General features: G+C 36.6%; 1 protein-coding gene across 1 annotated transcript; it reads right to left on the bottom strand.

Annotated features, from left to right (window-relative positions):
- Positions 1-1,542: 1,542 nt before the first annotated feature.
- LOC143205683 (uncharacterized) lies at positions 1,543-2,394 on the bottom strand. Its single transcript, XM_076418780.1, has 3 exons — positions 2,209-2,394; positions 1,995-2,157; positions 1,543-1,941 (listed from the first exon to the last, which is right to left on the bottom strand). The coding sequence occupies exons 1-3, from the start codon at positions 2,223-2,225 to the stop codon at positions 1,798-1,800; spliced, it is 324 nt and encodes a 107-aa protein (XP_076274895.1). The 5' UTR covers positions 2,226-2,394; the 3' UTR covers positions 1,543-1,797.
- Between the last annotated feature and the right edge of the window lie 9,164 nt (positions 2,395-11,558).

The raw sequence follows: 11,558 nt of genomic DNA, 5'->3' as shown, positions 1-11,558 counted from the left end.
TGACTTGTTTTAATGCATCCATTATAATATTTTTTAGAACCGATTTGGTGAAGGTAATTGGGCAATTAAAATACTGAATTCAGCTGAGCCGCTCTGTATTTATACTTTATGAATAAGTCGGTTATGGCCACATCACAGAATTAATTAAGATGCCGGAATCTTCATCCTGCCCGTGAGGCTATAACTCGATCTTGCTCCGTAGCGTTTTACATATTTATATTTCAAGGCAGCAAAATACTTATTTATGCAATCGTGCTTAAAAGCGCATTTACCATATAGGCGTCTCTAATCAATTATTTGTGTCTAAAATTCGGCCACCCTGACCTCGCAAAACTTCACTCCGACCTGCTCTTGGAATATGGTGGTTGTTATTCTGGTTTTTCTATAATGGAGACATACTCTTAACTACTTGATCTTTTAAAATTTCTTACCTTGTTGATGATTTTTTCTTTATAGTTCCATTTCATACTGTGTACTTTCTTTATACTTTCCATACTGTGTATTTTATAACTTCTGTGAAATCAATTTTTTTACTTTTTGGGGTGACCTGCAGATTATTTCTTCGGTGAGGTCTGACTGCCAGACACCATTTTAAATTCTCTTAATGGTCTGGTATATTCAATGATTCTTTTTCTGTTTTCTTTTTTTTATGATCCTTATAATATACGTCTTGCTCGGACAGGAGTTCGGTGGTACTATGAACTTAACTTAAATATTATCTATATATTTTGATCAAACGATGATAACTCTATTCCTAATTTTTGAACTATTCTATACTGCTGGCGTAAAAACTTTCTGTTCGTCAGACTGCATGCATCCCATGTGATGGAGGGCTGGCTGTCATCATATTGTCGTCCGTAATGTAGACCTTTCCACGTCTGTTGTGGTGACTACCGATTGGTTGGCTACTCCTGTGCTGGCAGCCTGGCAGTAAACGTTCATGGCTACGTCGCTCGTGATGGCCCCCAGTTTTTGGTACCCTTCATATCATCAGCTAATTTGTTGTCACGTGCATTGGTTGTTCTTATCGTTGGAGTACCCCACATAGGTATGCCCCTTTTGCAAGCCCTCTTTACTTTCCTAAATATAACTATATATTTGTATTAGATATCGATGTTCTTTCCAGTTGCTCTATGTATTTGTGTTCTGAATCGCATCTTAAATTAATGACTTTATGTCTAACATGATCTGAGAATAGAATATATATTTTCATTGTGTAAAACTATCGAACACTTGTTACCTCCTAATGTCCAACCTCTTTGATAAACTTACTTTGAGCGGAAAGACAAAAAATAATTTGAATTCATTTAGTGTTTAATATCTTACTATGTATTTTATAGCTTATCACTTTTGGCGCATAAAAAATATAATACACATTTATTTAATTTTTAAGCATTTAATTTTTAATCCTAAGCAAGCAGACCTTGATACTTAACAAGGCTTCTACTTATTGGCATATCAAGACACCAAATGATAGATAATCGAGGTAATAAAATAAAAAAATTAATGAATATGTTAACAATAAAAAAATAAAATACGGAATAAGTTTTACAAGGAATAGACTATTTATTTCTAAAAATATTTGTCAACTGTATAATTAAATCATATATAGATAATAAACATACATTAAGCACATTTTTATAACATAATTTATTAGATACGGCAGTGTCTGTAAGTTGTCCTATTCTCTGTCTTTCTGAATTCCGAAAATTCCGTCTCTTTGAAGCAGACTCTGTGTCTAAACGTCTTAATACTTGATGTTCGAGACAATATCGCTCTGCATTATAAGTTGGGCCCTCACTCTAAAACGTTATCCCAACTATCATCAACTGGTACAAGTTTAATAGGTTCTAGAGGTGTTACCACCTTTTCAACTTCACTGCCTTCTTTTATTAGCTGCAATTCTATACACTTTTTATCCGGGCAGATACTATGGTGTAACTAGTATAAAAAAAGTACTGTATTGGTTTTCTTTAATAAATAATACACCTTACATTTAATTCTTCTGGTGGTACACGGTGACATGTATTATAATCACAAGGGACTAGTACAATATTCCCGCTGTTAGCAGCTTTGCATTTCTTCAAATGTAATTCCATCCTTGATACTCTTATGTGATGTGAGTTATTGTAAGGACAAATAACTTTTTCATTGGGACTGTAAAATATCGGTTAAGTATTATCTTTAAATTCTTTGGTCATACATTACTCTCTTAATATCTCCATTGTTTAAATTTCTGTATTATGTGTTTTTAAGATATTTTAAAGTATACACTAATATAAATTGTTAATAGTTAAATTATAAACGTTTATACGTGAATAAATGCACTTAAACTTTGAAATATTTCAAGGAAGCAAACATTGTTTATCAAATTCTTTTATCAAAATATTTTATGTTTTCTTATTGATTACATATATGGAAGATTAAAGAATAAACTAGAGATGATGAAAGAAAATCGTTTGTAACTTCCGATGTATCGATAGTTACATAAATTATTCCATAAATATTATAAAACCTTTAAATAAACTATTAAATTTGGTACTTAACCTTAAAAGATTAGCTTCTCTACACTAATTAAAATAAAATATTTATTAAAAAATTCGATACTTTAATGTACATTTTACAATCTTTAAATAATATCGATATTTTTTTGGGCCGTGCCCTGTGTGTATGTTAAATCGCAATTTAAAATACTGACTTTATTTCTAACATGATCTGTGAAAAAAAACCTTTCTAAAATGTAAAACATAATCGAAACATAACGATTAATATACTTTGAAAACGGATATTTAATTTTATATATTAATATACTTATTAATATACTTTTTACAGTATTTACAAAACATCGGCCTATATATCAATATTTTTATTTTTTATTAAAAAATCTACATATTTTTTGTGAAATATCGAAGTATATTCCAGTAGCAGTAGCTGTTAAAAAATATTTATATTTTATTCATCCCTTATATCCATATACTTTTTTTAAAAGTTGACCTTGAAAGTGAAAGGAATACATAAAATTAAACAAATTAACTCGGCGGGAATGTGACACTAGTTGGAAATATCATTCAACATCTTCCATTCAAGATCAAAATGATATTAAGTCGACTGCACGTTGTCGATATGTTCCCGTGCCGCACCTCCGAATGGTTCCAGAACAGTCTCCGTTAGTTCGTTGATCGAAACGCATTGGCTTGTCTTACCTGTCGGACCAATAAGGTAGTATTTTTGTCGAATAAAGGCCTCTTATTTAAACAAATAAGGTTAGAATATAATGAACATTTTAAAGACTAGAACATCTGTGCTGAGGTTATAACAGTGAGTTAAATAAGAATTTCTTTATTAAAATAAGTGGTGACAGTGATAAAATAGCCGATGGATTATCCCCTTCAAAAATGGTAAAGTCAGACTGTGTAGAAACTTTGCTTTTCGTCTTATCAGAACAGAAGCTGGAAATAACTGAATTAGCTTAAAAATGCTGTATGGCGTGGTAAAATTACTCATCTGGTGCTTCTAATGCACAAGCTAGAATGGTTTGGATATGCAATTAATCTAAACTAAAAATTAGGGGTAAGTGATAACATTATAATTGTTAAGGCAAGTCAATCTGTCAAAGTCCGGTACATACTATACAGTACATAGTTACTATTTGAATGTTAAGCTATATATAATAGTACAGGAAAAATATGTAACAGACCTTATTCTTGGGTTTACTAACAAATAATTTCCGAGTTAACTTGCCTATAATGCAACAACTCTCTGAATTGGCGTCAATGTCCTGTATGAAATGCTTTTATTTCTTGGTAAATAAAATACAAATTCAAATATTATAATGGTCACTATCTTGATAATATACTAGGTGTTGCAACGGTGATTACAATAACAATCGTATATCAACTACGTCAGCAAAATACTCTTCGAGACTCTAAGAAACTATATGATTTCTGGTCAAGGCGTCGGCCTTTGTAGCCAAAAAGTGTCCATCTCAGCATTCCCATCGCTCGGTCCCGATACCACGTCTGTCTCGATTAGCGAATGAGTCATCAGGTGCCATCTATGTAATTGGTTAACAATACCGATCTATATTTTCTTATAGCCCATCTCTTAGTGATTATGGAAAATTTCACTTGATTCATTTACCACAACGACCTATTTTGACGCATGGGAATATACGACAAAAAGGCCCATGCTGAATCCAACAAAAGAAATCTTCATAAAATCCCTATTCCTACTCTGTTGTGTGATAACAAGACATAGCATTTCATTATAATGATGACTGTGGTGCAGAAACATCTACTAGATGATAGAAACACCACCTAAAATCTGTCATTCGATGGCAAAATGACGGCAAATCGACTGCTACGTTGTCGATATTTTAAATTATTATTTACATATAGGGAAAATAGTTTAGTGGGGGATTTACAGATTTGCGGCTAGCTGCATATTGAAATTTTGCAGTTAGTCTTAAGTCTGCAATACGTTAACCTAATTCACAAACATACTAAATAATTTTTTCTGTTAATTAGATTTTGCAAATACTAAAATATCGCAATATAATATAGTTTTAAGCAATATAAATAAATATAATTTTGCATAGTACTAGGATTTGTATTAAAAGTTTGAGTCTCGTTTTCCTCATTTTTCCGCTTTCTAACATTTAAATTTTTAGGGCGCTTCGATTTCATTTGGATTATTTTATCATATTTCATATCACATCATAGTGCAACCAGCAGCAAAAAGAACATAAATGAATAAATGGAACTAAAATGTATTAAGGCAAATAATGTAAATTTGCCTACAATATAACGACTACTGTGTGACTATAACTAAAATAATTTTAAAAATAGTTTAATATTTTTCTTTGTACTTCGAGATTTTGACTGTTTATGATCTGTGATCGGTGGTTAATTGAAATATTACTCCAAAAATATAAGGTTTTTTTTTGTTCTGGCCTAAAATCAGGCGGTGGAATGCATGACGCATACCTGGTCGCGGAGACTTGCCCTGGAGTGACAAGTTGGACCGGGTTATGTGGGACTGTTGATGAATGATGTTGTTTTCCTTTGTGAAAGAGTTGAGAGCGTAGAGTATTGCCCTCTTGGCAAGCTTCGAAATGGCGCTGAGAAGGCTGATAGGCCTGTAATCAGATGGAGATGATTTTGCTCCTTTCTTGGGTATAACCGCTTTATGTGCGTGTTTCCAAGACGCCGGGAAGTGTTGCAGTCTCATGATGGAGTTAATGATGTTTGCCAGTTCTGCAAGCTGCTTATGCGGGAGCTTTTTTAACTGGGTAATCGACATTCCATCGAAACCTGGAGATTTTTTGGTTTGAAGTTTGGCGATCATAGTCTGTAGAGACTTTGGAGACACAAAATGGTTGAGAAGAAAGGCGGGGGTTACTGGTCTTTTGACGGAGTTGGATTCGTTGATGACAATGTCAATGTCTTTAGCTTTAGTGTTCTGTGCGGGTGGGAGGCATTTCATTTGAGCTTCGTAGGTCTCCGCAAGGAGCTCGACTTTTTCTTGGTCAGTGACTGTGAAATTTCCTGTAACCGCTGACTTCAGGGGAGGGATGACATTGTGCGTCTTCCCCACGAGGCATTTGGAGACACGCCAGAAGGAAAGGGGGCCATCCAGCCTTTGGTCCGCGAGAAATGAGTTCCATTTCATTGCTCGCCAAGTCGAGACGGCCGCCCTTACCCTCTTGCATGCTCTGGGTGAAGCAGCATCAAGGGTGAATCGAGCTAATCTGCATAAACCGTTTTTGATGCGAATTTCACGTTTAAGAGAAGCGGGAAGGTTGTTTTTCCACGGCTGGGGTTGTGATGAAATTTTGACTGTGGCAGATTCGTGAGCAGACTGAATATCGCGAGTTAGCTTCAGTACGGCTTCCTCGAGGTGTTCTGGTGTGTTAATTTTCGGAATTGGATCGAATTTCAGGAGAAGAGATTGGTAGTTTTTCCAGTCGGTTTTTTTCCTGAATCTTGTTAGTGGGACTTGAGTGGTGGCGCAGATTCCGAGTTTGAGAAGGACCGGACGATGATCAGAGTCTAGTTCGTCAAGGACTCGAACTTCGGAATCACGATTTACGTCTTGAAGAATAAAGAAATCAAGGATTCTTGCTGCGCCTTGAGAGACTGTACTAGGGTGATGGGTGGGTTCATCTGGCAAGGCAAGACCGTAGCCCAGATCTGCACTTAGAGCTACGATGGCGTTACCTGCGGGATTCGCTCTGGAACACCCCCAGATGGGGTGGTGGGCGTTGAAGTCGCCACCTATTATTTTCGGAAATTTTCCTTCCACGAGTGATCGGTATTCGGCATAGTTGAATGCAGAAGATTTCCTGTACAGGGATTTAATCACGAAGGGACGTTCTTGGATATCGGTTTTAATGGAGGTTGTTTCGAAGTTGTTTACTGATAACGATGGAAGGAGCTCGTGTTTGACTCCTTTTCTAACGAGAATAGCGGTTCCACCGCCTCGACTCGGTGTTCTATCGTTTCTGTAGACCAAAAAGTGTTCGAAAGAGAGACGATGCGAAGGTTTCAGGAAAGTTTCCTGGATGAGCACGATGTCGACGTCATAGAATGTCATGACATCTTCCAATTCCGCTTGCTTTCCGCGTAAGCTATTTGCATTCCATGTCATCAGTATAAGAGATTTCGGAACAGCCATTTCGAAGAGTTAAAGGCTGCTGGAAGTTATAGAGACAGGTAAGTGTTGCCGCCTAGGCAGCGACATTTGGAAAAAGACGAGCAAGTTGGTGAGCCAGGGCGATCACTTGCAGGAAAGCCTGCGGGTCAGTAAACGCCTGTATTGTGGAGTTAAGGTCCGGTGTATTGGTTGGAGCAGGAGTTTGAGTTGGAGCAGGCTGGGTGGCGCTGGCTAATTTTTGGGCTAGCTTCCTGCCACCTTGGTTACTCCATGCAGAACCTTGTGGAGGCCTGGTTTCGGTCGGAATTTTTGGTTTTCTTGGAGCAGGAAGGCAGCTGCAACCGCTGAAGTTTGCGGTATGAATTTCACTGCAGTTGCTACACTTTCGAGGTGCTTCTGGGATTTTGGTACAGTATCTAGTGTCGTGATGCCCGGCACATTTGACGCAACGTGGGGGGGCTCGGCAATATGAGCTGGAGTGCCCGAAAAGTTGGCAGTTGAAGCACTGCACTGACTGGCCGTTTCCCCTCTGGACCTCGACCTTCACTGTGATGACGCCGAGTTTGGTCATATATATGATCTGTCGCTCCTTCGCGAGGAACAACTACCTGAACAATTGGTAGTTCTATCCCGGATTTTAATTTCCATCTTTGCACCAATTTGGGATGGAAGCCTTGATCAAAGAGAAGTTCACGTACTTCGTCAATGCAGAGTGATTCTGGGATGTTTTTTATTATTACCCGGAATGCTCTCTCCTCCGGATGACAGAAGGAATGGTAAGGGTAATTCCTTTCCTCGAGCAGGGTAGTAAGTTTACGGTAATTGTCGCTTGTGGCGACGAATAAGAAAATGCCCTCCTTTTTGTTTCGGGTTATGATGTCTATTGATTGTGCCTTAGTAATTCTAATGAGCTCCATGAACCTCTTCTTGTCACGGAGCACTATAGGCGGAATTTTTTCCTTTGGGGGACTTTGAGAAACAGTCGCCGAAACGGTTGGCACTGTTTTTGCTGTGGAGGTTAAGACTTGTTTAGTGGCCTGGCTACTTACCTACGCAGGTTGGGTTGGTCTTGTGGTAACTTGTTTCGGTACTGGCTGTGGGGCCGTCTTGGTGGTCGGCTTGTTTTGCACTGGTCTGGTGGCAAATTTTGTAATCGAAGGCTGTACGTTAGCCTTGGCTTTCGAGTGATTTGGGAGCCTGTTTTCCCTTGTTGCCGGGCCCTCTTTTCCTTTTTCCCACCAAGGTGAAACCGTTTAGCTGGTGTCTGGGTCTGGATTTCTATGGCAGCGGGAATCTTTACTTCCATGGCATCTTTTTGATGCTTCATGAATTGTGCTATCGTAGCTGTGAGAGTTTTGATTTCTTCCTTGAGATCTTCGGAAGCCTTTTCGCTCTTTTCCAGCTTTTCCGTCTGTTTGGGCTTTTGCGAACATTTTAACGTCAGCTATCTGCTTTCGCAGGTCTTCGTTCTGTAAAAATATAAGGTCTAAAAGGATTAGTTTTCCAAACAATTGACAATGATCCTATTTCAATTGTTTAGTATTTTATTTACGTATTTGTTAATATTCGAGAAGCTACCCGGTCGTTCCGTTTTACCATTATCCCTCAAGTCGGAAAGAATTAAACAAGTTACAAAATTTTAAGCATCTGTTGTTAATATGAATTGCTTATCAAAGTTAGGATACATTAAAATACTATCAGATGTTATAATTTTTTTACATTTTTCAAAATATGTTTTATTTTTTTAATATGGAATTAAGAGATTTCAAGAAATTTTAAACAAATTTAGAATATCAAAAAGACCTATAAATTTTTTTAAAATTGGAAAATATGGAATTAAGAGGTTTCAGAGATCTAACAAAAGGCTTGCCGGTGATAACCCCAAGTTGTCGTTATTGTGGAATATTTGTAATTTTTTCTATATATGTAGGGAACGACACCTGATCCATCTGTCTGACGGAGCCGTATCTACGTTTCAAGAATACGCTCTGAATGGTTACGCTTGTTTGTGGAATAGCCGCCACCGAAAGAATACGTTCGAGTGGCATACAATAATGATTAGTTTTTAATTTTTTGTTATATTAATTTTGGTTATAATTTATATTAACAGAAGCAACCGTACAATTATTATTATTGGCTTGCCATAAATTATGAATTATGGGTAATGTAACACCTATACACTGATACACCTATATACACTAAACAAGTTCCTGTGGTTTGGTTCGCTTCGATCTTCTGATTTCCCGCGTGTTGTCCAATAGCTGTATAGCTTTCACGTTACTGTGATTATGCAACCGTAGTTCAAGGCGAAATCTTGGATCACTTCTTGTATTCATTTGATTTCGAGGTCATTGATAATTATTCGCAAAACTGTTTGATGTTTGGCGTATTATCAATATATGGCATTTGTCAACCCCTTATGTGCACACCATGGATCCAAATTGGCTTTATGATTGACTGATAAACCAATCTCTTTGATTTTAGGTTAAGTGGAGAGTATATTTCAATTAACCAATACATTTTCTTGACTTTGAATCTAATCTGCTCTGCTTTTTGTCTAACATGAGGTTTTTAGTTTAACCTACTATCGAGACATATTTCGACGTATTTAGCTGATTCTGCTTGAATCAGGCATCTGTCAAGTGATATAATTATGTATTTGTCATTTTACTTCAATTCAAAATTAACATGGACGGATTTGGAGCGATTAAGCCATATTTTTCAGTCTCTAGTCCATTTGTAGATTTTTTTACCGCTACTTGTACGTTATCTACAGCCTTAGATAACTTAGACAATTTTTAATATGAAAACTGTGTCGTCGGCAAATGTTCCAAGTATTGTTTCTTCTGTTGTAGGGATACGTGGATCTTCAGCTGAAATAGGGTTGAGTGTAGAGATTGCTCGTGCATCTAAAACTCTAAATTTTTTCAAAATGTTATTATTCGAGGAGTCGACAGTAATTGGGGGGAAGCAATCTGTTCATTTTGTATATTAATCCCAAATGCCGTACCCGGTCAAAAGCTTGTGAGACGTCCAGTAATATTGCAGGGCAGTATTTCTTTTCTTCGAGTTCCTTTTTAAGTACCGCTGTTACTCTATGCGCTTCGTCCATTTTTGAGTGGTGATTTCAAACTGCAAATTGGAAATCTGGTATTTCTATAAATTACTTAATGCGTTTTAACAGCAGTTTCTCATATAATATTGATATCGTAGGTAACAGCGAAATACACTGGTAAGATATAACTTGGTCTACTGGTTTATCAGGTTTTTTAAGCAAATGAATTCGAGCAACATTAAATAATTCCGAAACATGCTTCAGTCTCAAACAGGCATTGAATATTCAATATATCTTTTATTAACCAGCCTTTTTAGGATTGATGTTAATATAAATTTCTGTGGCAACTTCTATTGGAGAAATCTGATTTACAACAACATCGGTCTTATGAACAGGATTTGTATCTATTGCAGATTCTATAACCGTCGGTTTGTCGCATCTAGTGCTAACAATACTGGAGTGTGATCAAATGATACTTCGCAAAATCTCTCGATTTGTATTTAATTTGAAGAGATGCCTTTCGAAATGTAAAAGTCCAGTAGGTCTGATAATTTTTACTGCCCCAGTAAGTGGGTTTGCGCCCAGAGTAATAATTACATGTAATTCCAGGTATTATTAATCGTGAACCTCAGGCTGTATGTTTAACATTTTTTTATTATTTAGTTATTATATTGTTACTAGTCGTTTCCGTCTAACCTACGATTTGTCTTTGTAATAACTTAAATCTAGGTATATAACTAGGAGGACCCATCGGCCCTATCTCAGTCTTTGGTGAAATAATGTTTATACGTGTCACTGCTGAATTTTTTAATATATGCACCTCACTACACAATGCTACACAAGATCAGGTGATTTGATTTTCTTGAGTCTATGTCGTGTTCTGGTGGTATCTTTCCTCATGCTCCCTTGCAATTCTCTTGATTTCTTTACTGACTGTGGGTATCTGAAGGTCTCGATGTAGGTAACAAGTGCTATAGTATTTGGGTACACCCACAATACCTCTCAGGACTTTGTTCTGAAAAACTTATTTGATTTATGTTACTCTTTGCAGAACATCCCCATAATTGAACTCCGTATGTCCATATATGTGTTAGTAATTGCTTATATATTAGCAATTTATTATATACTGTTAATTGTGATTTTCTTCCAATTAGTCAGTAGATTTTCCTATTTTTCAACTCCAGTTCGTTTCTTTTCTTCTTCATATGTTCCTTCCAGCGAAGTTTTGCATCGAGATTCATTCGAAGATGTTTAGCGTTGTTGCTATATGGAAATATAGTGTTATTTAATCTTATTGGTGCTTGTACGGTCTGTTTATATTATGAACTGCACGTGTCCAATTATTTAAATTGTCACTTGCCTGTTGTAATTTTCGTGAGGCTTCTTCAGTATTATCTCCGACAGCTATAATCGCAGTATCATCAGCAAATGTAGCCTTCGTAATATTTTCCATTTGAGGTATATCACAAGTGTAGAGCAGATAAAGCATTGATCCCAGTACACTTCATTGTGGTACACCTGCTTTAGCTTCTTTTATTGTAGAGTAAGCTTCTTCTTGTTTGACTCTGAAGATTATGGTTGTAATGTATGATTTTAATAGTTAGGTGTGTTGTTTTGGTAGTATTTTCTGTAGTTTATGCATAAGGCCTTCATGCCAAACCTTATCGAAGGCTTGTGTTACATCTAAAAATATAGCTGAGCATACTTTTTTACTTTCGTAGGCTTTTTCAATAACATCTGTTATTCTGTGGACCTGGTCAATTGTTGAGTGCTTGTTAAAAACCCAAACTGGTGTGTTGGTATTAGGCTTTTTTTCTTTATATGATCGGTTTTATTCTTTTCAACAGGA

This window comes from Rhynchophorus ferrugineus, unplaced genomic scaffold, assembly GCF_030347505.1.
Source record: "Rhynchophorus ferrugineus isolate W39M unplaced genomic scaffold, kcgeb_rfMv2 rfM14, whole genome shotgun sequence".
In the NCBI taxonomy this organism is placed as follows: domain Eukaryota; kingdom Metazoa; phylum Arthropoda; class Insecta; order Coleoptera; family Curculionidae; genus Rhynchophorus; species Rhynchophorus ferrugineus.
Note: the sequence above shows the minus strand (reverse complement) of the source record. Positions and strands in the feature narration are given on the sequence as shown.